The 26,631-nt window shown below is 45.7% G+C and overlaps 2 protein-coding genes across 4 annotated transcripts; one reads left to right on the top strand and one right to left on the bottom strand.

Annotated features, from left to right (window-relative positions):
- Positions 1–183: 183 nt before the first annotated feature.
- Positions 184–21,098, bottom strand: zfr (zinc finger RNA binding protein). 3 transcript variants are annotated; one of them, XM_062451078.1, is made up of 21 exons: positions 21,005–21,098; positions 20,728–20,809; positions 16,995–17,277; positions 16,413–16,463; positions 15,815–15,995; positions 15,311–15,523; positions 14,719–14,978; positions 14,400–14,603; positions 12,663–12,966; positions 11,486–11,667; positions 11,218–11,337; positions 10,847–10,992; positions 10,051–10,213; positions 9,570–9,808; positions 9,200–9,350; positions 8,951–9,092; positions 6,340–6,437; positions 5,324–5,419; positions 4,904–5,015; positions 4,654–4,751; positions 184–1,421 (listed from the first exon to the last, which is right to left on the bottom strand). In XM_062451078.1, the coding sequence occupies exons 1-21, from the start codon at positions 21,039–21,041 to the stop codon at positions 1,239–1,241; spliced, it is 3,345 nt and encodes a 1,114-aa protein (XP_062307062.1). In that variant the 5' UTR covers positions 21,042–21,098; the 3' UTR covers positions 184–1,238. The 3 variants fall into 3 exon arrangements, 2 of the variants coding, with proteins under 2 accessions (XP_062307062.1, XP_062307063.1); XM_062451079.1 differs by lacking the exon at positions 16,413–16,463; XR_009928494.1 differs by lacking the exons at positions 184–1,421; positions 4,654–4,751; positions 6,340–6,437 and having other exon boundaries at positions 4,992–5,015.
- Positions 21,099–21,673: 575 nt separating this feature from the next.
- On the top strand, positions 21,674–24,632 carry sub1b (SUB1 regulator of transcription b). The gene is made up of 5 exons (XM_062451725.1): positions 21,674–21,821; positions 23,044–23,113; positions 23,615–23,740; positions 23,956–24,064; positions 24,248–24,632. The coding sequence occupies exons 2-5, from the start codon at positions 23,045–23,047 to the stop codon at positions 24,325–24,327; spliced, it is 384 nt and encodes a 127-aa protein (XP_062307709.1). The 5' UTR covers positions 21,674–21,821; position 23,044; the 3' UTR covers positions 24,328–24,632.
- Positions 24,633–26,631: the final 1,999 nt, after the last annotated feature.

The raw sequence follows: 26,631 nt of genomic DNA on the forward strand, positions 1-26,631 counted from the left end.
TCTTAAATCATAATGGTTTACCTATGTTCTTGGGATGACAATCTGCAAAAAAGATTTGGGTTAATCCAACGTTTACACGGCATGTCGATGTTGACTAGACTACCCTTTCAGACCCGCCTCCCCCTCCACCGCCCTGGTGTGTTTAGTGTAAAACTCAATTCAAGTGAGAAAACCAAACCTTCATTCAGGAAATGTCTTTATTCTGCCTGTTGTAAAGCAGAGATACAGAGGCAGACAATCAAAGAATGGATCTACATTGAACCGCGATTACAACATCAACATTACACCTTTTTTCCCCCAACCCAATCTTTTCTTATTGTATAGATTATTTGATTAATCCATCCAACGTTAAACGAATTCAAAGACCAATCCATTAATTTCCTCATTAATCTTTTAAAACAAAAACAAAAAAAGTTAAAAAGCCAATAATACAAGAACAAATCTCACCACTGCCATGCGTTCTTCAACAAACTGAAAGACTGATCTATTGCAAGACTATAGGAATATTTTCATATATATTAGAGATACGTTTAGGGATAACTACACTACCAACACAAATATCTCAGGAATCAGTGTTTTCTTCAGAAATGTACTACATATCCACAGCAGCTCGTTAACATTGCAGTCCAGCTTTTTGACAAGACCATAGCATTATACCACTTGCATTAGACACTTAAAAATAAACCATATTCGTACATGACATCTTGGGAACATAAAATATTACAGACCAAATTATGTGCTTCACTACGGGTATAAACTAACGGCCAACCCTCTGAATGAAACGAGAAAAAGACCTTAACATCTGGATTCATATTCAATCTGTTACCTGATCCAATGAAAATTGTAACCAAAAAAATGTTAATAAAATAAAAAACTCCAAAAAGGAGTGGTTGCAGAACTTGGGTAGCAGTTGTCAAGGTTACTTCTATTTGAGAAGCGTAAAGGATCAGAGGGCTTCAGCTAGCAGAGGTGTAGGTCCAATCCCCAGGCCGGCCCAGTCTACAGCTAAAGCCACACACACCACAGACACACCTGGGCTCTGCAGCGTTCTGTACAGCTGTAGGTCGACAGGTGAACTCATCGCTCAACAAGACCAAGCTGGATGTAACACTGGACTCCAGTCACAACAAGAGGCGCCCAGCTGTTAATAGCAGTGACAACAGAGAGGTATGTGTATATATATAGACTAGTTATGGAGGGGGGGGGGTGGGAGGGGCAGAGCAGGCGCTGGGCCGGTCCTAGAAGCTGTCGTAGTCCTTCTTGTCCTTCTTCCCTTCGCCCTCGAAGCTGTCGTTGCCGTCGCTGTTGTCGCGGCGCCGCTTGCGGTTGTTGCGGACGTTGAAGCGCGGATTCATCTGGGGCAGCGGGTCCATGCCCAGGACCTTGTGGATCTGACGGAACGCCAACAGCCTAAGAGCAAACTGGAGCAGGAGAGAGGAGAGGTCAGTCTCAAACTGGATCAGGAGAGGGGAGGGGTCAGTCTCAAACTGGAGCAGGAGAGAGGAGAGGTCAGCCTTAAAACTGTTGGAAAGGAGGGGTTCATGGAAGTAGCCATCTACTGGACTGTCTAAGTTAGCTAGATGAACAAGTTAGCTACATCATTTATGCAATTTGATGCCATGATGAATACTTGTAATGTTGGAATGCAACATTGGCAGGCAACATACAGTTAGGTCCATAAATATTTGGACATTGACACAATTTATCATTTTGGCTCTGTATACCACCACAATGGATTTGAAATGAAACAATCAAGATGTGCTTTAAGTGCAGACTTTCAGCTTTAATTTCAGGGTATTTACATCCAAATCAGGTGAACGGTGTAGGAATTACAACACATTTGATATGTGGCCCCCCCCTTTTTAAGGGACCAAAAGTAATTGGACAATTGGCTGCTCAGCTGTTCCATGGCCAGGTGTATGTTATTCCCTCATGGGAGTTCGTTATTTCATTGACAAAGAGCAGATAAAAGGTCTAGAGTTCATTTCAAGTATGGTATTTGTGTTTGGAATCTGTTGCTGTCAACTCTCAATATGAAGTCCAAAGAGCTGTCACCATCAGTGGAGCAAGCCATCGTTAGGCTGAAAAATCAAAACAAACCTATCAGAGAGATAGCAAAAACATTAGGTGTGGCCAAATCAACTGTTTGGTACATTCTTAAAAAGAAAGAACGCACTGGTGAGCTCAGCAACACCAAAAGACCCGGAAGACCACGGAAAACAACTGTGGTGGATGACAGAAGAATTCTTTCCCTGGTGAAGAAAAACCCCTTCACAACAGTTGGCCAGATCAAGAACACTCTCCAGGAGGTAGGCGTATCTGTGTCAAAGTCAAAAATTAAGAGAAGACTTCACCAGACTAAATACAGAGGGTTCACCACAATATGTAAACCATTGGTGAGTCTCAAAAACAGGAAGACCAGATTAGAGTTTGCCAAAAAACATCTAAAAGACCCTGTACAGTTCTGGAACAACATCCTATGGACAGATGAGACCAAGATCAACTTGTACCAGAATGATGGGAAGAGAAGAGTATGGAGAAGGGAAGGAACTGCTCATGATCCAAAGCATACCACCTCATCAGTGAAGCATGGTGGAGGTAGTGTTATGGCGTGGGCATGTATGGCTGCCAATGGAACTGGTTCCCTTGTATTTATCGACGATGTGACTGCTGACAAAAGCAGTAGGATGAATTCTGAAGTGTTTCGGGCAATATTATCTGCTCAGATTCAGCCAAATGCTTCAGAACTCATAGGACGGCGCTTCACAGTGCAGATGGACAATGACCCGAAGCATACTGCGAAAGCAACCAAAGAGTTTAAGGCAAAGAAGTGGAATGTTCTGCAATGGCCAAGTCAATCACCTGACCTAAATCCAATTGAGCATGCATTTCACTTGCTAAAGACAAAACTGAAGGGAAAATGCCCCAAGAACAAGCAGGAACTGAAGACAGTTGCAGTAGAGGCCTGGCAGAGCATCACCAGGGACGAAACCCAGCGTCTGGTGATGTCTATGGGTTCCAGACTTCAGGCTGTCATTGACTGCAAAGGATTTGCAACCAAGTATTAAAAGTGACAATTAGATTTATGATTATGTTAGTTTGTCCAATTATTTTTGGTCCCTTAAAAAGGGGGGGGCCACATAAAATGTGTTGTAATTCCTACACCGTTCACCTGATTTGGATGTAAATACCCTGAAATTAAAGCTGAAAGTCTGCACTTAAAGCACATCTTGATTGTTTCATTTCAAATCCATTGTGGTGGTATACAGAGCCAAAATGATAAATTGTGTCAATGTCCAAATATTTATGGACCTAACTGTATGTGTGCTAGACAGTAGTTGAATGTGAGACTAGGATTTGTGAAGTTCTGAGCTGGCAAGCGAGTGCTTTGATCTTCAGTCACAGGGCATGTTTGATGGCAGACATGATGACATGTATCCTGACAGTCTGTCAGGCCCCCGGGCAGCGCTGGTCATCTCAGACATTACTCTTTCATTCCTGAGGACGTAATGGTTTTAAACTGCCAGATGAATTTCAAGTACGGCTTTAACCATGTAGTCAAAGGGCATCACGTCAGACTCCATTAAGTCTGAAGTTTGTGAGTTTCATGGTTTCACACCTCCATGAACGACAGATTGAAAATCTGCTCTACTTGGCATCTTTTTTTCTGATCATGGCCCTGTCAGGTCTGTACCTGGCCCCGTCAGTGAGGAGGTACCTGGCCCCGTCAGTGAGGAGGTACCTGGCCCCGTCAGTGAGGAGGTACCTGGCCCTGTCAGGTCTGTACCTGGCCCTGTCAGGGTGAGGAGGTACCTGGCCCTGTCAGGGTGAGGAGGTACCTGGCCCCGTCAGTGAGGAGGTACCTGGCCCTGTCAGTGAGGAGGTACCTGGCCCTGTCAGGGTGAGGAGGTACCTGGCCCTGTCAGGGTGAGGAGGTACCTGGCCCTGTCAGGGTGAGGAGGTACCTGGCCCTGTCAGGGTGAGGAGGTACCTGGCCCTGTCAGGGTGAGGAGGTACCTGGCCCTGTCAGGGTGAGGAGGTACCTGGCCCTGTCAGGGTGAGGAGGTACCTGGCCCTGTCAGGGTGAGGAGGTACCTGGCCCTGTCAGGGTGAGGAGGTACCTGGCCCTGTCAGGGTGAGGAGGTACCTGGCCCTGTCAGGGTGAGGAGGTACCTGGCCCCGTCAGTGAGGAGGTACCTGGCCCTGTCAGGGTGAGGAGGTACCTGGCCCTGTCAGGGTGAGGAGGTACCTGGCCCTGTCAGGGTGAGGAGGTACCTGGCCCTGTCAGGGTGAGGAGGTACCTGGCCCTGTCAGGGTGAGGAGGTACCTGGCCCCGTCAGTGAGGAGGTACCTGGCCCCGTCAGTGAGGAGGTACCTGGCCCCGTCAGTGAGGAGGTACCTGGCCCTGTCAGTGAGGAGGTACCTGGCCCTGTCAGGGTGAGGAGGTACCTGGCCCTGTCAGGGTGAGGAGGTACCTGGCCCTGTCAGGGTGAGGAGGTACCTGGCCCTGTCAGGGTGAGGAGGTACCTGGCCCCGTCAGTGAGGAGGTACCTGGCCCCGTCAGTGAGGAGGTACCTGGCCCTGTCAGGGTGAGGAGGTACCTGGCCCTGTCAGGGTGAGGAGGTACCTGGCCCCGTCAGGGTGAGGAGGTACCTGGGCACTTGAGGTGATGTCTTCCCTCTGCTGCTCCTCCATGGCTGTCAGGGTGTCTGTGGGATTCTTCTCACAAGGATCCACCAACCCTGGGCCACCTGGACGACCACACACACACACACACACCTTTCAGTTGAATGTTATCATAACCCTACAAAATATGCTTCCCTTTTCATCTGATGACGATGAGCCACACACACAATCTTACAAGAACAGATGTTTCAGGGAACAAAAAAGACAAAAGCCGTACCAGGAAGCAGGATGCCGGAGGAAATACATTCAAAGACTCGTCTGAGTGCATCTCCAGGGCTGAGGGGTCCGGAGGCGCTGCTGATGGCCTTCTCAACCAGCAGCTCCATGGCCTGGGGGCAGGGGTCAGGCAGGGGTCACAATACAACCACAAACACTCCAGTGGACGAGAGGGAAGCTGGAGGACTACAGACCGTCCAGACATTCTGTATATATAGTGTCTAGAACACGAATGTCACAGGTTCAAAACTAAAACAAAGACAACTCAATTTCTTGGCTCAAACTAAAACTGGGAAATAGAATTTAATTCCTTGTTTTTTTGGGGGGGTTTTTTTTACATAAATGTCCCTGTACTTAAGGAGGGTGTTGTATGTCTGTAGTTCTAACAGTGCAGCCCAGCATGTTCTTCTCAGTTACTCACCCAGCTGGGGAACATCGACCAGGTGGGAACCCTCTGGCAGAGATCCCGCAGGATACGAATTATAATCACGCAGGACTGCAGCCCATTGGCTCTAGCCTTTGATGCAATAAAGTCAACGTTAGCAGGGCGACAGGAGCCACAGAAAGCAACAGCGGCCATAGAACAGGAAGGTTTCTGTAAAGAGGTCCAAACACTACTGTACACAATGGAAGCTTATGATTGCTTTGAAAAATAAAATGTGTGTCTCCTGGCCGCAATTGGTTGAAATCAGCTGCCATTCCCAGCAGTATTTTACCTCATCGTTAGTAAAATGAGTTCAAAGTTTGCAAGATGCACAAGAAAAGGGGGACTTCCTTGTCATCTTATAAACCCTGACCTCAGGTTTATCACGTATTCCACAAACAAGGTACTTAATAGTACAAGAGCTCCATTTGAAAGGATAGCATAGGGACTGAAAGAGCTTAGGAAATCTGCTTTACTTTGCCTGTGAACAACCAGCAGTGACACAGTAAACTAATCAGATGTTCCTTTTCTCTCAATCCCTATTCTACAATCAAAATAAATCACCAAGAACAAACGCTCAACATGAAAGCTCTTATTGATGACACACTTGTATGCAAAGATACTCTGCAGCCTTATGGAAGAGTTTTTTTTGTGTGTATTTTGTTATAACTATAAGACAGTTTTCTGAGTTAAAGAAGGTAATACAAGGATGCCTGTTATTTAAAACAAATTTAAAAAGACAGGAATACTACCATTTCTTCTAAACAAGAGCTACATCAAAACAGTAGAAGTGTCTTCCTGGTCAACATTAACATTACGGGTGGCATCCTTGAATATTTTTCAGTTCTTTAAAAAAAGAATTCTAAAATGTTCAAATTGTGTCCAGATTTCTTTTTTTTATGTTTTTTTTTTCTTTTTATACAAATGAAATCTAAATGAAATTTCTAACCGAAAAATTAAAACAAATACATCTCATAAGGCTACAATAAGAAAAGTAAAATGATGTTCCGAACCTGGAACCACTTAGCGTGGCGCAGCGCAGCCAGAGCGTCAAGGCATTTTTGCCTTTCCAAGACGTCCGCTGGGTCTTTCACCATACCCGAGGTTACATCTAAAAATGGATTCGAATTGTCAAAATGGAGGTGAGGAGCGGGTGTTTGACCAGGTCAGCAAGACTGGTGAAGACTCAAACACATTGCCACACATACCAGGAGGTGTTTGCTTGAAGAAACTTGTTGTCCCAAGATTGATTTTTGTTGATAAGTGACTATGAGAAAACTAGTGATGATTGTATTCGTTCAAGGAGCTGAGAACTATCTAAGCGCTTTGAATGTGGTTCCATGGATGAACAGTTGTATGCAATGTTAATGCTATAAATTATGTTGAATTCAGTAAAATGAGCTAAATGTGAGTTGAATGCATATTGCTGGCCACACCTATGGAGGGTCACAGCAATTTGGAGACTTCATGTGACAGTTTCAGCTTTTACATCCAGAATATTCAATGTGTGCAAAAACTAAAGAAACACTCAAATGAAAGCTCTTGAATGCATAAACAAGATGTCTTATATGCATAGTACACGGTCTGGCCATTCAATTACACTGGGCATTTCTGAGTAAGTGATCAAATATAAGGGATGGGACAGAAGATTATTCCCGTGGTTGAATGGTTAGTAGTGTGTAAACATGGAACTAGTAAATCAGTAAGAAGATTAAAATAAAATCCCTTCAGAACCGTTTGGGGGCTCTGGTGCTAATGACTGCTTGGTGGGATTTGAAAAGCTTGGCATCGTGGCACGGTGATGGTAGGTGTGGCAAAGTGTTTGTGGGGGGTGGTTGAGGGACACCCTGGTCAAAAATCCTTCCGGAGCTGTGTGGGTCGTACCAAGCCTCTAATGGAGACAGGTGGTAGGTATATTCCCTTTCCCCCCCCCCAAAAAAAAAAAAAAAAAAAAAAAAAAAAAAAGACAAAGAAGAGCACTTGGGCTTGTCTGACACGCTACGGACACATGAAGGCAGCTCTGCGTGCTGGTGACCACATGACCACTCCCAGCAGATGAAGGGGGGGTTAGGACATTACTGCATGCACACCTGGCATCACCAGATTTGAACTGAACGCCCAACAGTCATTGTATGCCGATGTCTGTACCCAGGTCGAACCACAAGATTCCTCTGTCATAGCCTTGCTCCCTGAAGCTAGCCGACTCTCCCCTAAGGACGAGCAGTGGGTTTGAAGTTGTGCACTTCCTCAATAAACAGCCCACTGGAGTTGGCTTAATTGACTTTTTTCTTTTTTCACTCTCCAATGCAGATGAATGTGTAGCACTATGGAGGCGTGTTAACCAGCACCGTCCTTTCTGCACAGAACGTTACTGCGGACGATGTTTTGAGATTATGTTTTGGTATGGAGGAGGACACCAACTCAGTCAGGGGAGGACTTCAGAATGGTGAGCTTCCATCACCAGACTCAAGTACAGTTTGTTTCCTGTGAGGATGTGACCCAACATCCTGTTCCTGCCTGTGACCTACAACATTTTCCCCCCCGTAATTCATCCCAGGCAAAATCCTTACTTGAAACACATGCGCAATTCGAACCTCTGCACAAATCTTCCATTTACATGATTGCATGATTCATGCCAAACTTCGAGTTGTGCACACGCTCCTCAAGTTAAGATTCCACCTCCCCACACACCCTTTCCAATCTGGCCTTGTCATTTCTCCCCACACACCCTTTCCAATCATCTTGTCATTTCTGTTCTTTACTGTTGGCAAGTAAATTCAAAAATATTTTTTTTCTTTCTAAAAATAATAAATGACCCAGTGGTAAAATATTCTGCATTGTGCTTTGTAAACAGAATCCCCTAGAACACAGGAAACAAAAATCTTATCGGGGGTCTAACTAGTCAACACAATGCAAACACTGATCATGCATTTGGTTTTCCAGGAAGGCCAGTATTGAGCAGCACTGAAGGAGAGTTCCAGAGGACCGAAGAGCAACACTGCTGGCACTTCTAAACCCCGCCCCCTTCCACTCTTCAACAGGAAGTGCTGAGCTCACCAATTGTTAAGGCCCGCCCCCAAAACGTATTAAGGAGAGGGGTGCGTTAAACAGTCCTGCATCAAGACAAGGAGGATCACCCTACTTCCAGTTTGACAGATTTCGGTCTGAAAGCCCTTTGATTGTACGTTTGAATTAAATGCACATTTGGCCCATACGTTGCCTCAAAATGCAACCAATGCAACAATGTAAGGAGCTGGACCTCAACTGGAATTCATATCCTAAAGATTATTTTAATTTCCAATTTGTTAAGGCTTAAGAGTGACGACGGGTTTACGATAACCGGCTTCTCAGCACACAGCTCGAGCACTTCCTTAGTTGGAGACTGGACCTGCGATGCGTGGAGCTGGGGAGAACTACCCACAGGGAGTCAGGAGACACAGTACCAAATATCTCTCTGTCTGCTCCTTTTCTCCACTCCTCAACCTGCGCTCTAAGTGCCAGCGGAGTAGGGCTCTTTAGGACATGAATCAACATCTTAAATTGATATCATAGGAAGAGAGAGAGAGAAGAGGAAGGAAACAGGGGGGGCGGGACAGGGAGCAGGTTTGCGATGGCGTTCCCAACCTCCGTCCCGGCCGTTCTCCTCGCGGATGACGGGCGAAGTCAGCGTGATGGTCACTTGCATCTTGGACTCGGCGCAGGATGTCAGGATGATGGCAGCCTCGTCGACAGACCCCTTCACTTCGTACTTCTCTGGCGTCACCAGCTGAGGAACACCGTCATTTAAAAACAAAAATCACTCAAACCGCTTCAGAACAAAGTCCTTGCGTAGCTGTCTAGACTCTGGGTGCGTACGCGTGTGTGTGTGTGTACCGTGAGCTGCTTGGGCAGGTGCTCCACGATGCAGGACAGCAGAGTCTTGGTGGGTTTCTCTGAGCACAGCAGCACTAGGCTGACGTTCTTGTCTCCGCGGAGGAGCAGCCCCTTGGCCAGCACCCCCACCCTCATCACGCCCTTCAGCGCCCTGCACAACACAGTTCACACACACCCAGGAATGTGGGTGAAATACAAGTCTGGAAGAACAGGACCCGGCTTTGCACAATCCTCTGATCTACTGTGCAAACATGTTGGAGTATGTTCGTTTTCTAAGCACTGGTGGATATTTTGGCAGGGGAACCATTTCACTTCAAGCATGAAATTGTTTAACAATCAATCGTTTGATCAGAACATTCCCACGCCTCACCTGTCTTTGGGGAACTCTTTTTTTTCTTTCTCCTTCTCCTTTTCCTTCTCTTTGTCCTTGTCCTTGTCCTCCTCTTTGTCTTTGTCCTGGTCCGTGATGATGTCAGACACCAGTTTGAGGGCTCGCTCTGTGATCGACACGATCTTCTGGATGTCCTGCAGTTCGTCCTCCGAGGGGTAGATGGCAGCGTGCTTCGTCATCACGTAACGGTCGTCAGAGGAGTCAGGGCGACGGGGAGGCTGCAACACAGACTGTGTTAATAACTGAGAACGCAGCTGTGACATTTTCTTCATTACAGTCGGAGGGGGACAGATTTGCAGTTTACAAAAAGCAATTGGGACACGTCCAACCCGTGTTTAATGAAACATACGCCCCTGCCTGGAACGTGAAAAAGTCTAGACAACTTAATTTCAAATTAAGTTCTAATTGCCAAGTAAGTTTAGCCTTCAGCGGACGAGTGAGAATGAGAGGGGGACCCTACCACAGGTCCCTGGGGCTGGGAGAGGGGCATGCCTGGACGGACCCCCAGCAGGCCTGGGGGCCCCGGAGGGCCCTGGGGGTAGCCTCCGTCAGGGAGCCGGCGTCGGTCGTCCCAGTGGTGCTCCTCCTCCATCCGCCTCCAGTACATGTCCTCCTCGTAGCGCCTGGACACGCACAGCAACACTCAGATAGCTAACAGCAACACGCTACACTCAGATAGCTAACAGCAACACGCTACACTCAGATAGCTAACAGCAACACGCTACACTCAGATAGCTAACAGCAACACGCTACACTCAGATAGCTAACAGCAACACGCTACACTCAGATAGCTAACAGCAACACGCTACACTCAGATAGCTAACAGCAACACGCTACACTCAGATAGCTAACAGCAACACGCTACACTCAGATAGCTAACAGCAACACGCTACACTCAGATAGCTAACAGCAACACGCTACACTCAGATAGCTAACAGCAACACGCTACACTCAGATAGCTAACAGCAACACGCTACACTCAGATAGCTAACAGCAACACGCTACACTCAGATAGCTAACAGCAACACGCTACACTCAGATAGCTAACAGCAACACGCTACACTCAGATAGCTAACAGCAACACGCTACAATCAGATAGCTAACAGCAACACGCTACACTCAGATAGCTAACAGCAACACGCTACACTCAGATAGCTAACAGCAACACGCAACACTTAGATACCCATCAGTCAAAATGGTCCCAAGACTCAGACAGCATACAAGTAATTCTGTGTGTGCAGTCAGGGAATCACTACCTCATCTCCATCCTCCAGCGCTCCTCCTCCTCCCTCCTCCTCCAGAACTCCTCCTTCTGCATCTGTTTCCGCATCTTCTCCTCCTGGATCTTCCTGGCTCGGATGCTGGGCTTCACCTCCACCTGCAGCTCAGGGTTCACCTTTTTCTACAACACCCAAAACAAAGGGTTCATTTTATTAAGCCTTATACAAGAACCACTATTAATCCAATAGCTCCCACTAGGACTAACTACCAAGAAATCATTTGAGAGTAAATTGTCGAAATTATTTGTTCCTCTCAGTGTAGGAGGAGGGTAGAGACAGTGTCCTTTGAAAAACGCTGTGGGAGCCATTCTAAAAAAGCGAAGACTGCTAACTAGTTATCCACTAACCTTATACTGCAGGCGATGCCTCCTCCCTTTCAAGTGCATCTCCTTGGCGTTTGGATCATTGAAGCTACATTCACACAGCTTGCAGTGGAAGCGGATCACCTTCCCCTCATCGTTGCGGACCTGGAGAACCGAACGGCAGACATTTAGAACAGCAGGGAACATTTAGAACACCAGGGAACATTTAGAACACCAGGGAACATTTAGAACACATTTAGCTGATTCTGGTATTGTTGAGCGGGTCCAACCTGAGTACAAATCTCTCACAAACCTCTTCCACGTAGTCGTGCCCAACCGGTTGGACGTCGCTTTGCAGCGCTGCTAGGGCGGACAACGAATCAGAAGTCTCCGTCTTGGACTCCTGGACCTGAGGGACCAATGGGGGCGGCCCAGGCTTGGACGACTCCACTTTGGCTTCCTCTGGTTTCCCAGTAGTCTGCAGCTTGTTCCCCCCTTCAAAATGGAAGAATTCAGGAGTGATGAGGAACTGATGTCTTCTTGGAATCACAGCTTACGTCTAACAGATGTCCCATGTGCTTTGTCAAAACATAATAGATCGCATATAGGTCGTTTCTTTCTGATCTCCTAAATTCTTCCACATACTATTTTGAGGGTCGAGCGAGAACTTGAGGGGATTCTTGCAGCAAAGTGATCTGCAGACTAAACAAACTGACGCAACACAGCCCTAAAACAAGGACTGAATCTCAGGTATTCATGGACGGGGGAAACTGATAGCTTAAGTGACCTGCCAAGAAAACGTAAACACAGTCTTGTTGCCAAAACATAAATGCTAACAGAAGTTCAGAGCAGATTGGTGCCATTTGAGAAGGCTGTTGACACGATGCTCAGCGGGCTCTGACACCAGTGTGGCCACAGACAGACATTTGTTAGCCGGAGTTTTAAAACTAGCGTGTCTCCTGTTAGTGCAACACCAGCCTCTAATCTGAGGCAGGCTGCGTTTCAGCTCCTCCTTGGCAGGCAGTCTGCCTGTCTGCCTCTAATCTGAGGCAGGCTGCGTTTCAGCTCCTCCTTGGCAGGCAGTCTGCCTCTAATCTGAGGCAGGCTGCGTTTCAGATCCTCCTTGGCAGGCAGTCTGCCTGTCTGCCTCTAATCTGAGGCAGGCTGCGTTTCAGCTCCTCCTTGGCAGGCAGTCTGCCCCAGGCTCCTGGTGTGCAACACTGGCCAGGGCTAAGCTTTAACATTTATATTTTTCCTCCATCCAAATAAGATCTTCAGCATCAAAGCCGTAGTGGAGCTTCCAGACATCGCAAGACTACAAAATGACCAAACGGTCTGAACATAAAAAAGCAAAAATACATTACAAAAACAGCGTTGGTACTCACTAGGGGTGGGGGGGGGAAATCGTGAATCGATTTTTAATTGATTCGTGACCCCAAGAATCGATTCGAATCGTGATGTACCAAAAGATTCCCACCCCTAGTACTCACCCACAAAGTTGATCTTGGGAGTGTTGATCTTCTTGACGGCTGGGGTGGTGTTGCTGGAGAAGACGCTGTTTGCAGCCGTGCTCTTGCCTAACCCAGCCGAGCCGCCGCTGGTGACGATGTTTACCGGCTTGAGGTAAGGGGAGTTAGACACTGCTGAGGAGGGGGCAGAGGAGGAGGGGGCGGAGGAGGAGGTGGTGTTGGAGGTCTTGCTGGGGGCAGCTGAGGTGGAGGATGCAGTCTGGGTGATGACACTGGGCTCAGTGGAGGGGATGGGCTTCCCCAGCTTGGTGTGCAGCTTCACCACCTGAAGGGGTCAGAGAGGGAGGTGCTGCCCGCTTACACACAAGGATGTCATCACGTCAATGTGTGCAAGTCTCACTAAAACTCTTCCTGTCAGTTACTGGGATACTCTGATCAGGCTGGACAGAATATGACCCAGTCTGGACAGAATATGACCCAGGCTGGACAGAATATGACCCAGTCTGGACAGAATATGACCCAGTCTGGACAGAATATGACCCAGTCTGGACAGAATATGACCCAGTCTGGACAGAATATGACCCAGTCTGGACAGAATATGACCCAGTCTGGACAGAATATGACCCAGGCTGGACAGAATATGACCCAGTCTGGACAGAATATGACCCAGTCTGGACAGAATATGACCCAGTCTGGACAGAATATGACCCAGTCTGGACAGAATATGACCCAGTCTGGACAGAATATGACCCAGTCTGGACAGAATATGACCCAGGCTGGACAGAATATGACCCAGTCTGGACAGAATATGACCCAGTCTGGACAGAATATGACCCAGGCTGGACAGAATATGACCCAGTCTGGACAGAATATGACCCAGGCTGGACAGAATATGACCCAGTCTGGACAGAATATGACCCAGTCTGGACAGAATATGACCCAGTCTGGACAGAATATGACCCAGTCTGGACAGAATATGACCCAGTCTGGACAGAATATGACCCAGTCTGGACAGAATATGACCCAGGCTGGACAGAATATGACCCAGTCTGGACAGAATATGACCCAGTCTGGACAGAATATGACCCAGTCTGGACAGAATATGACCCAGGCTGGACAGAATATGACCCAGGCTGGACAGAATATGACCCAGTCTGGACAGAATATGACCCAGTCTGGACAGAATATGACCCAGTCTGGACAGAATATGACCCAGGCTGGACAGAATATGACCCAGTCTGGACAGAATATGACCCAGTCTGGACAGAATATGACCCAGTCTGGACAGAATATGACCCAGTCTGGACAGAATATGACCCAGTCTGGACAGAATATGACCCAGTCTGGACAGAATATGACCCAGTCTGGACATACAGAAATGTTCAGAATCATTTGGTTACTAATTAGTACATTAGAAATGGCTTTAGTAAAACAAATGTGAATGAATATTCCCTTCCAAGGAGTCACAATTTATAAATACATAAATACCCAGCAATTTTAAATCCTAGCTGATAGATGCTGCTAGAGACTCCTGGCGTTGGCACGCAGGGGATTAGGGGACAGCTGCATGTCATCATGGAACGACACTGCTGATATACTGTCCAGATGACAGGCCACCAATCAATCACACAGCATGCCATGCCTGTAGAGATCTGACTGACTTAACCCCTTCCTCACACAACACTGAGGCGTTGCTGCATTTGCACTCTGACAAGAGGTTCAGAAGCCAGGACAGTAGAGCCAAGGACAGCCTCCTACCTTCTGGTGCTTGGCTCCCCGGATGTGGGCGGCGTAGGCGTCAGCGCCGGTACAGGAGACATCACAGAGCTCACAGCGTAGCTGGTTCTGGGTCCCCCGGGCCGAGCCCCCCCCGCCCCCGGCCCCCCCGCTGCTGCTCTGGGACACCTTCAGGGCAGCCTCCTTTTTCTTGTGCTTCTGGCCCTCCAGGTGCTCCTTATACGTCTGGGAGTGCGGACGGGGAGAGGGAGGATTGGGAGATGGGAAAGGAAGGAGATGTTAAAGAGATTTCTCCAACACTTCCCTTATAATCGACACGTCAGTAAAAGCAGGTAAGTACCTGCGGGCCGGCGCAGCTGATCTTGCAGACGTCGCAGTAGTGGATCTGCGGAGGCTTGGGAGGCTGTTTGGGCTTCAGCTGCTTGTTCTGGAACGGCGGCTTCTTGGTGAAGGTGTTTCCTGTCCACGCCGCTGTGGCCGCCACAGCAGCCACGGCTTGCTTCTGCTGCTGCTGTTGCTGCTGCTGTTGCTGCTGCTGCTGCTGGTAGTAGGTGGAGGCAGCAGAGTATACGGCTGCTTCGTAGCCGGAGTAGGAGGTGCCTGGGGCGGGGAGGGAGGGAGAGGCAGTTAGGCTCAGGCGAGAGGGAAGCCTAGGAACTTCCTGTTCGGAGTGGCCTCAACAGTTTTTGACTCTAGAAACAACTTTTCTACAAGGTATCCCTGCTCCCCACGCCCCTCTTTTAGACTTATCTCAACAGTCTAAAAAGTACGTATGGACTGGTTTCCATGTTAAAAGTTGTAGCAAGAAAGGACAATAGGAGGATTATAGGAGCAGCAATTGAAAACAGGAAGCTACTGCATCCAACGCTCTGCATGGAAAGTTTCTGTCGACATTACCGGAACCGAACAGGAGGGGAAGAAGGTGAAGGTACCGGAGTACGTGACGGCGTTGGTGCTGTAGGTGGGGCTCTGGGAGTATGAGGGCACGGCGGAGGCAGCGGCAGGCTGGACCGTGGAGGACACGGGGTAGATGGAGAAGGTGGAGGTGGCGGGGCTGGGGGTGGCTGGCTTGATGGCTGTGACCTGTCTGGTCTGCTGGGTCTGTGTGTAGGGGGTTACTCCCTGGGTGTAGCCTGGCTTGGGGGCTGCAGGAGGGGGAGGGAACAGGAGGTTAGAGACGGATGCTGAGGCCTCCTTTGTATAACACTGAAGTAGCCAGAGGAGTCAGACCATATAGAGGGAAATGATCCATACATGTAGTTCACTTTAGTTACGTGACACAAAAGGAGTTGTGGATGACAAAAGCGGTGATCCACACTTTTTTTTTTTTTAAGACAAACCAAACAGAAGTTGGCCTTCCATTAAGAAACACCTGAGCAAAAAATGCCGTACACAGAACGAGGAACAAGCAAATAAAACAATATCAAAGTATGGACCTTGGAGACTTTTCTTCCAGGTGGAGTCCCACGGCGAGGCCAGCGTGCCGGTCTGGTAGTAGGACTCAGCCACAGAGGGCTGAGCAGCAGCCACAGCAGCCGAGGCCGAGGGCTGCTGGTAGTACTGCTTACTGTCGTACGCCACGGCCGGCGCCGTCGACCTCACATAGGGGTAAGAGTCCTGGAGGTGCAGCGCCGGGAGACAAAACAAGCTAACCTCAGAGAGGAACACACAGCCGGCGCCTCGAGGTCAAGCCTGGTGGTGTTGAGGTAATGCCTTATGGTATACAGCGCCTACAGAAAGTAGGGTGAATTTGGGTAATCTGGGACATTGAGTAATGTGGGACACCTAAACTCCACAGCGTTTTCTTCCCCGCTATGACAATGTCAAGTCCACAGAACTATGACTCTAGCTTTAGCATGGATGTTATGTGACTGAAATCACAAAATGTGATTGGTGTGGTGTAACAGAAAGGGTCAGGGCACTAGTTAATCAGGAAGCTTCGTTGACAAAATGCATGCAAAAAATGTCCCAGATTACCCGAATTCACCAAATACTTTCCAGAGCATGTTGGGTAAAGAACGGGGCTGGCAGTACCTGGAATATTGGCAAGTCTCTGCCAGTGAAAACGGGACCATTACAAGTAACCTGTTGCAAAAGGTAATACATCAGGTGGGATGGAGATATATTCAGTTGTAATAGTTTTTGTATTTGTGTGTGCGCAGGTTGATCAGTGAAAACATGAATTTAAAACATTTTTACTGCAAGGCTATACTGTACAAGTTTTGAATGTACTCTAGGTGTCATCTTTGCATTTCATTCTTACACATCAGTGGTCTTGAAACAGAGAGAAACAGTTCATGCTAGAAATCTAACAGATATTGTGATAAAACAAACTAACATCTGGGTCCCATAGGGAAAAGAAATGGAAAACAGTCGAGAGATCCAGCATACTTTTCCAATTTGATCAAAAAAATAAATCTTAAATCAACTGTGACACTTGAGTATAAAAATAATATCATAAAATCTGGACGGTCACACGCCTTGAAACGTGCCCTTTACTGTCCTTCCAGAACGGCATCATGCCCCTTTAACACTCAGAAGCAAACAACACCACATGACCCCCCTGCTCCTCCCACGAGGCTCCTCCCACGAGGCTCCTCCCACGAGGCTCCTTACCTGGTAGTTCTGGGAGGTGACCGGGGGGGGTGGAGGAGGGACCTCCTGCTGGCGCTGGGCGTAGCCGTAGTCGGCGGCCGTGTGGGCCGGCTGGTAGCCCCCGTACGCTGCTGCCGTGGCGGCGGCTGCCACGGCGACAGGCGCCGGCCTGGCGACAGCGACCGTGGGAACGGTGGGGGCGTAGGCCGCAGCCACGGTGTGCGCTGCCACTGGAGCCTGGTGCACCGTGTAGCTGGCCACCGTGGTGGGGTGGGTGTAGGCTACCCCGGCCGCAGGCTGCTGGCTGGGAGGGGGAGGCAGAGGTCATCTTATCAGATGGGGACACCTGGGTGTCAGGGGATGAGGAGGACGAATGCAGGCGACAATGACGTGCTTTAAAAGCCACGCCTGGAGGTCAACAAGTGCCCACGGTGTTTCCTGGAGATATCTCTACAGGACTGCAGATAGTTGTTATTGAGCAACAACGGAATGTTGTAATTCTTAGGACTCCCCAAACACGCTTCCCACAGTGTAATTTGATGAAAATATGTGAAAAGCTTAAGAAATGTCATCACATCACTGCTAGCAGAACACGAGCAGAAACAATCCTGGCACAGATGGGTGAAATCAATACAGATTTGAATAAACAAGAAATTAAATAACCATAACCATGCTTGTTGCAGGAGAGGACTATTTGAGATTCAGGGCTGTTTTCATCTACCAGCTGTGTCCCAGCAGCAGCAAAGAAAGACAGTCATGCCCTCAGAAATATCTGAGGTATCCCGACCATGACAGCAGAACAGTGTGTGTGTCTGGACTCTCCCCAGAACAGACCTGTAAGGCAGCAGGCTCAGGGCCCAGGGAGCTGCAGTGTTCACATGTTTGTAGAAGCTGTTTGCGAGAGTATAAACATGTTTTCCACCATACTGACATGCAATAAGAGATGTTTCTCCTCCAGGATGCAGAACCACTCTGTTTGCCAGATCCAAGTATTTTGTTCAGAACAGGCATTGCACTAGTACTACCAATTATTTGTATCATCGACAATCAATTCTATTACATTTTAATACCTAAATTTGAGGGTGCCCTCGATATTTCATGTGCCACATTTTGTTTTCATGTATAGATTCTGGATTTAAGTCCCTTAGTCTCTCTGGGGCCAGAGACCAGAGTCAAAGGAATTCCAAGGCGTGATTTATCACTGAAGAGCAGGTCTTAAGTCAAAAACATCAGGTCCGTGTTTTCAAAACACTTGGCTAACTGCACAGGCTAAGTTAAAACTGAAAACAATGGAAAGATTCCATTGGCACAATATTATAAAGACAATACCAGCTAGGATGACAGAAAATCTATAATGTATTGAGGAAGGATCCCATGGAATAATTCTTATATGTCTGTATCTGAAATGTGCAGTTTACATGTGTTCTGGAAAATTGCAAACACGAGCTACACTAACTGATCAACAAGGGATTTAGTTAAATTACATCCGTTTAATAGGCCTGCTTCTACTTTGATGAGCTTCATTTTAAGGTGTGCAGCTAAATATAGGCAAGGCCACAGGGAGGTCGTTCATCTTGGGCATTGTCTTAATGACCCAGTTATTCATTCAGCGCTTTCTAAGTATCTCAGTATGTTTCAAATCCACACAAGCTGTTGCCATGGTTCCTGCCATCCAGCAGTCGAGTGGAGCTGTCAGTCAACTGGAGTTGGACTGGCACAGACTACCCCATCTAAATGCGTTTTACTGGATAACCCATCTAAATGTGTTCTACTGGATAACCCATCTAAATGTGTTCTACTGGATACCCCATCTAAATGTGTTCTACTGGATACCCCATCTAAATGTGTTTTACTGGATACCCCATCTAAATGTGTTTTACTGGATACCCCATCTAAATGAGGTCTACTGCATATTCAGAAAGTAACTGGTGACGGTGCAGTGAAAGAACAAGTGCCTCCATATTGTTTGGATACTGTTGTATGTCAGGTTTAGTCAAGATGTATAAGGCATGCAGTGATATCTACTATACCTGAGGGAACAACATGAACATGTACAGCCCGTACAGATATGAACCGCAAAACACTAAGCCATGATATTAGGATAGCCGTACCCTTTTCCTAACAGCTCTTTTTTTAGCAAGCTTTTTCTTTTTATCAACTTTTCACTCTTCAGATTCCTACTGTTTATTGTGGGATTACATTTTTATGTCAAGATTAATGTAGCAATCTTAAAATATCATTTTACTGACCAATAGATTACTGTCTTTGTAAACAGAATTGCAGCAAAAAGTGAACTAGTTAAACAAATCTCAGACACGGTCACATTTTAACGGAAGAGCATTTCAACATCGACTGCACGATGTCTGAGACAGCACTTCCAGGCTTTCAAAGCGTGACTGAAAATCTTTAAACTTGTAACATATTTTGAACACAATTGACAGGATTTCATCCACTATAGTAAAAAGTGTACCACACAACATATAGAAGTGTGAAGGAGGGTGAATGTTTTCCAACTGCACTGTATCTGGTGAACGTGAGTTGATTAGGGAGGGGTGGTGGGGTGACTGAAGCTGTTTTGTCCAGAGGCCTTCCAGCTGACTGTGCAGATAAAGCTGCACCCGGGACTGTTAAAGCCATGAAGAGTAGCCTTGGCTTTCCATGAATGAGCGTCGAGCTGAGGGAAGTGCGCTCCACATGAATCACATAATAAAAAAAAAAAAGGTTTTTCAAAAATAAACTGACAAACAGGCAACTGAAAACCAACAGTCTTCATAGAACAACTAGAAGTCCTTGTCACTCCACTGGTTCAGGTGGATGTTATAAACAAACTAGCCATAAATACTGGTTGTTTTGAGTACATATTAGGCTGGGCATTATGTTGTCCCTACAATTAAGTTACAACAAAGGGCCTAATGTATTTGCCCAGTGTGCTTTTATGCAACTGCAAAATATTGTAGTTAGAAATGTTGAAGGTTATGCCAAAATTTGAGTCAATATAGCCGACAAAATAATTCTACTGAATAGGCAGCCGGGTAAGTAGCTGTATCTGAAGACCAGGTCCCCCTGTGTAATAATAATTACACAAACATTTTGAAATGCTGCAAATGTAAGACTGATAATCCGTTTCTCTGTTGATGTCATCTCTATGAGAATGATTTGTTTAAGCCTGGTGACGTTCTGGGAGTTCTTGAAAAGCAACTTGCTGTCACTTTGTTATTAAGTAGGAGACTGCACTGGTTAGTTGACCGTTTGAAAGTTTGAAGTCACCAGGGGTGAGGACTAGACCAGGGACATGAGCATGTGTAAAACTAATCTCTTTCTAATCACCACCAAATAGCTTGTTAGCATGTAACTGACGATTGCTTGCTTGTAAATTGACAGCTGTCAGTGATGCAGTCAACGTGAAAACATCTTAAATTTTTAGTCCTGCGAGGGGCAAACGAGGCTGATGCTGAGAATTAAGTCATCCCCGTGGGAGGGCCAAGTAAATAAGTATGCCTACAGAAATACAGAAATGCCTCTCGGATCTGATCTTAGACTTAGTAACTCGGCGCTTCTATTTATCATTAGCTAGCCACTGTCTCCTGCGGAATAGTGTTCTAACATCACCTTCTCACCGTCCCCTCCCCCAACCTCGAACAATGGCAAACCACAGATGTAATAATGTTTAGTAACACTACCCAACAAAACAGGAACGAGTGATGATGGAAGAGAATATGCCAAATTTGTGTAAATATCTGGGGAATCATCTTACCTGTACTGCGCCGCAGCACCGTGGGTAAAACCAAAATAGTTGCCGGTAGCCATTTTGGCATCTTCACCAAGCCGGCTGGGCACTGCAGGGGACAGACACATCGAGGGTAAACGGTATGCTAGCGCTGGTGCTAGCTACGATGAAGACCCCCGCATAGCCAAGATGCACAGGGACATGTTTACCAAACCTATCCTCCCATACAAACGTTATGAATAACAATCTAAACGTGTTTAATATCCATCGTAGTATATTAAAATGCTTTTAAACAATTACTCACCATAAGTGAAAGACACCACTGGGCATATGGGAATCATTGGGTTCTTTTTTTTTCTGACGAACACTGACTCATAAACCAGAGTATTTATATGAGAAGGTCGAAACAGGAAGTGACACTACATTTACAGGGCTGTCTCTAAGAGACACATGGGTATTGTAGTTCAAGCATGAGTGATACAATTCAAGGTCGAACTAAAACGATACATTTTAGATAAACAGGTTAACATAATGACTTACTTACACTAAATCAGTATTCACAATTTCTACTAACTTGTCAACTGATAGTTTCTTCAACACATGTATCAGTTATCAACAAGTTTATCATAAGAAGCTGGTAGACCTTATTCCGTCTAAATTATTTTATTTATTTCCAAAGGCTTTAGATAGCCTATCGTCAAATATTTAAAGAACGTTCAAGCTACTGGCTAATTTCTAAGTCTTCCAAAAAATTACTGGTGACAACCGATTGCACATTAATAAAATAAATGCCTATGCCATTCAACTTCCTTTATTCCTGACATATGTGTACCATACAATTTTAAGTAAAAGATTCAAATTGGTCAGGTACTACTACCGGATCCACGGTCCCTGAAATAAGTAGACTATTATACTTATTCATAATGAATGTGTTTCCATGTGTGTAGGCGAAGCGTAACGCTAGAGTCTAAAAACTACATTTCCCAAACTATATTGCCCTGAACACAAAAGCTGGTGCGGCCCATAGTGCGGCCCTTCAGCAGTTTTTCAAACACCAAACGCATCTCAACTACGCTTTCTTCCCATTGCAACCGCCGGATCTTTTTTCAGTCATCAGCCATGTAAGCCTACTTTAATGAAAAACATTTATGTACGCATTTGTTTGACTAGAATCAATTCTTCATTAAATGAAACGCAAAACCTGGCATATTGCTGTAGTTTGTAGACATCCCATCTAGTCTCTGAAAACCAGGTGGCAGCCAGAGAGTGGCTAAACATTCTAGCTCTACTCGGTATCGATAGAAATATATCATCCCATCTTCCTGGTTTATTATTTATTGCTTACTAGCTAGAGCTAGCTAGCTAGTTACCTTTACACTTTACATTTTGGAGTTCAGAGTACGTATGGCTGCTGTATTCCAACGAAATATGTAATTTTAGCTTGCTATTACCTGTCGTTTGCCTAGCTGCTAGTGTATAATTAATGAAGGAGTATAAATTAAATATACCTCTAACCAATACTATCTAGTGACACTGCTTGCTTCTTATCAAGTTATGAGTTTGTACCTGCAAGCTCGCTACCGCTGCAGTGGTACTGGATTTCATGTTATTGTTTTCGATCTTTGTCGAGCATCCGTGTTTACCAAGCTGGACAAGGGTTTTCAATAACGGATGCGTGTAGCAAGAGCACCTTCAGTCACAGCAGAGAAAAAGGTCCTTACACTCTAGGCCTTGGCGCCCACAAAGATTTGTGGCCTTCGTCTGGGCAGCGGGAGGTAAACTCGCATGTTACGGTTAGCTATCGGGGGCAGGGCAGTCCCTCTGACTGTTATTCAGTGGCTGTGCCAACAGGCATCTTAACATGTGGACCAAGGATGGAGAACGAAGGCAGGTGGTAATCCATTTGGGAATGTAATAGGTCAACAACGGTGATTGTTATTTTTAGATGCATGTGTCAAATGGAATATACACCTTGCCAACATAGTAGCTGATCAGCTATCACCATAGCAATGCTTTAAGTCTCACTGCAAACTTGTCAATGAATTAAGCCAATTTTTAAATTCAAGCAAAATATATATTAATATTGGTAATGGCTCTTGAAAGCTTATCTAAAATAGATTCCTAATGGTTCAGTATGACAATCAAGATTGAGTATGAATGGATACGTCTACGTTTGTTTAGATTTTTGGTCCTGTATTTTGACTAATATGTTTTAACCGTCCATCACCCCTATCAATTAGAAATATTGCAATGCATGAGCATTTGAGTTGAATCTGCACTGTACTGAGTGGTCTGTTGGTGGCAGTGTTTCCCTGTGTAAACCGTATCTGTTCACATCTGCAGAATGCCCAAGTCAAAGGAAGTGTTGTCTTCTACTTCTGGTAGTGACTCTGACAGCGAGGTGGAGACCAAGGTATGTTCCTCTTTGGCCACATCACATATACCCTCATGTCCTTCAAAAACCTTGAATTGAAACATAAACGTTGCAGGAATAAAAATGTATTGGAGGCTCTTGGTTACCTTTTTAGTTATAATCTTTCAGAGATGATCATTCTAAGCATGAGACGGAACTCAGAAGTCAAGCTTAACATGACTCAAATTCAAACATTCTTCTGAAATACACTGCACTTCATAAAAATAAAACATTAGTTTCCCCATCGCCTCTGTTTACTGTAATAACACCACACTCACCCCCCTGGTCTGACAGTTGTTTTTACCCATATGGTGCCTTTACATGGCTGGGAAACACCACCTTCCAATTCAGCAGGGGTGTAGGTCACCCTCTTTTTTTTTTTATCTGCCCAACAAAAAAACACACATTTACAAAGAAAAATATATCCTCGCATCCTCTGTTATTTAAGAAATCTATCCCGCCCACATTTGAAACCGTCCCTCCACCCACCTGTCCTCGCAGGCCAAGAGGAAGAAGCCCAGCATACCTGAGAAGCCGGCCAAGAAGCAGAAGAGTGGAGAGAGCTCGCGGCCCGGCGGCTCTGCCAACGCCAAGGGGGATTCCAACCAGGAAGACAACATGTTCCAGGTGCGAGTCAAGTCAGGGTTCATGTTCCTACACAGCATCCTCACATCTACATGTACTGTTACATTCATTCATAACATGGTTGATATTCTTAGGTTAAAGTTATTTATTTTAACCGAGACTATAAAATGTGTATATAGGCCAACATATTATATATTGCGCCTTGAAAAAATAAAAAATAAGATCTTCCTGTGATTGATGTTTGGTTGTCGTTTCAGATTGGTAAAATGAGATACGTCAGTGTGAGAGACTTCAAAGGCAAAGTGCTGATCGACATCCGAGAATACTGGATGAACCAAGATGGTGAGATGAAGCCAGGCAAGAAAGGTAATCACTCTGCTGGAAAACACTCCCACTGTCATTTCCCCTTGTTTCCTTTAGAAATAGATTTTCAGAGTAAATGAATGGAACATTTCAGATGCGAAATAACAATTGAAAACACTACGCTTAGAAAGTTCAGTCCACAGAAAATTACGCTACGTTTGATAACTCTTGTCTCTTGCCTCTAAGGTATTTCCTTGAACCCAGAACAGTGGAGCCAGCTGAAGGACCAGATCTCTGAGATCGATGATGCGGTAAAGAGAATATAACACCCTCGCGGTGCCAGAAAACATGAGCTTGCCTAGTGATTTTAGTTGTTTGCCGCCAACTTTTACATTTGGCAGAAAAAGGTTTTGTAAACGACTGATTTCTTTTTTAACTAGCCAGATGCAGTTATGTCCCAAATAGTCTTTCCTGCATGTGCTGTGACGTTTGTGTTGTTTTTGATCTATCAAAGTGTGTATGAGTGGGTGCTGTGTGTCTGTTGCTGGTGGGTATAGTTATGTTATGAAGAGTGCTGAAGTGTACTTTGTATTGAATAGCACAATAAAGGCTACTAAGCCTCTTAATTTAAGTGTGCGTCTTTGTGGATTTCTCTTGCTTTTCCAATCTGGTTTGATATACATGTCATAGTAGGCCATGGTAACATCTAACATCGATTCCAGGAAGCAAGTCAAAAATAAGTATATTTCCCAAACCTACAAAAACATAATAAAAAATATTGTAATATTGATATAGAGGTTGTTTTGCAGCTCTATAGTACATGAAACTTCAGTTTTGAAGAGCATACATGCAAGCTCAATATGAAAACAAATATAACTGTTGAAACATCCTTAGTTCTACAATGACAATTTTGAGAGAAATTCAGTTCTGGTCAATGTAGCTTTAAACAAGACGGACTGCTCACAAGATGGACTGCTCACAAGATGGCAGTAGTTGACAAAAAAAGCCCTCCGCTGATGTCACTATTAGTCCATTCAGGGCTAAACCAAGACTTGAATTTGGAAAACATGTTGGATATAAGAAGCAAGTTTACCCCAAAAAACAGGTATTCTTTACGAGCATTGAAAGGAGGGACAATTGTCAATAACACAAGGCTTTCTTGGTGTAGCTCACGATCAAGAACACAGATAATGCCAGCCATAAAACATAACATATACATTATTATTGTTGATGATCTATGCTCACATGTGGTTTATTTTGGTCAGTGTATACAGACTGCCTTACATTGACGGTTGTTACTTTCTCCTACCCCGTAATGTATACAGGCTCGTGATGAGCATGTAGAGAACAAAAGTTACAGCCCTAGTTTTTGCTACTCAGAGAAACCCATGCCATAGGTTGTCATTTAGCCTCAATCATTATATTCGGCTAATAAGAGGAGAAAAATTCCCACCGTCAACATCTGTGGAATCGCTGCTGCAGATGAAAGGATGGACATTAGAAAATGTTAAATGGGAGTGTGCTGTAATGAAAAGGAGATGTTTTCTGTTACACACGCAAAGCGTGTCCCTTTAAATTCATCGTCTTAAAAGGGGATACTCCCTAGTCTCTGGAAGTGGTTTGAGTGCCCGTGCAACCTGCACCTGGGAAAGAGAACAGACCCAGCCCAGAGTGAGCTGGTGAGCTCTCAGGAAGCGTGGCGGCATTTCTCACTCCAAAAAGAAAAACGTTACACTTTAAAGGTTTTATGATGGATCTAGACATGCAAAGTGTATTCTGGAACAAAAAAAGAAGGGAAAGCCAGAGTGAGAGAGAGAGGCTGGATGGATGTACTGTAATACCGTAGGTCACCCACGCCTGCGATGCTGAAAAAGCACCCACCATTTACATCTGCTTCCATTAGAAAGCTCTGAAACAAGGCCGTCAGTCGCGCCCCTGAACATCAGCGGGTTGTGGTTGCTGGAACCGCTGCAGCTCTTGTCACTTGAGCCCTCAGGATTCCTGTGTCGATGTTTACTACCTCAAACCTCGTTTCACATTTTTGTTTTCCAGACATGTGAACCTGCCTCAGGAATGGGCAGGTCATCTCTTATTGTTTCTGTCAAAACTTGACATTTCGAGGCCCTCAGACAGATGAATAGAAAGTGGGTTGGGAGTTGGGGTGAGGTGTTAAAAAAACTGTCTCTGATTTGATTGATGTCTCTGGTCTCTGTTGTTTTACGCGGCGGTGGCTAATATAAAGGATCCCGTTTCCTGGAAGGAATTCGGTCCTCCATTGAGATGTGAAGTGCATATTGATTATGGAGCTCCTTAAGTTTCTTGTTTATGACGGAGATTGTATTGGCAGGCCCCACTGGTTATTTCCTGCCGCTGGAGCTTTTATTATCATAGTGACGGACAAATGATATCTAAAAGTTTACAACCCAGAAATCACTCCTGCTTTGCAGCGAGCGATGGAATCATTTATATTTGGCTCGTCAACGAAGTCGTTAGAAAAACGAAAAGCTTTTCTTTAAAACCCGGCCTGGAATAACAGCATTATCCGATTATACGTGTCATGTCAGGGAATTCAATTATTTAAGCTTAGCGTTCATTGTTCAAGACTGCAACGTATTTCTCACTATACTATG

The sequence above is a fragment of the Osmerus eperlanus genome, chromosome 25, assembly GCF_963692335.1.
Source record: "Osmerus eperlanus chromosome 25, fOsmEpe2.1, whole genome shotgun sequence".
Lineage (NCBI taxonomy): Eukaryota > Metazoa > Chordata > Actinopteri > Osmeriformes > Osmeridae > Osmerus > Osmerus eperlanus.

Coding starts and splice junctions, on each gene's coding strand:
- zfr (XM_062451078.1), bottom strand. CDS start 21,041: ATGATTCCCATATGCCCAGTGGTGTCTTTCACTTATG. Junction 15,996..16,412: donor GAGACTTGCCAATATTCCAG/GTACTGCCAGCC, acceptor CTGCACCTCCAG/GACTCTTACCCCTATGTGAG. Junction 10,214..10,846: donor CGCTGGAGGATGGAGATGAG/GTAGTGATTCCC, acceptor GTGCGTGTCCAG/GCGCTACGAGGAGGACATGT.
- sub1b (XM_062451725.1), top strand. CDS start 23,045: ATGCCCAAGTCAAAGGAAGTGTTGTCTTCTACTTCTGGTAGTGACTCT. Junction 23,114..23,614: donor ACAGCGAGGTGGAGACCAAG/GTATGTTCCTCT, acceptor CTGTCCTCGCAG/GCCAAGAGGAAGAAGCCCAG. Junction 23,741..23,955: donor AGGAAGACAACATGTTCCAG/GTGCGAGTCAAG, acceptor TTGTCGTTTCAG/ATTGGTAAAATGAGATACGT.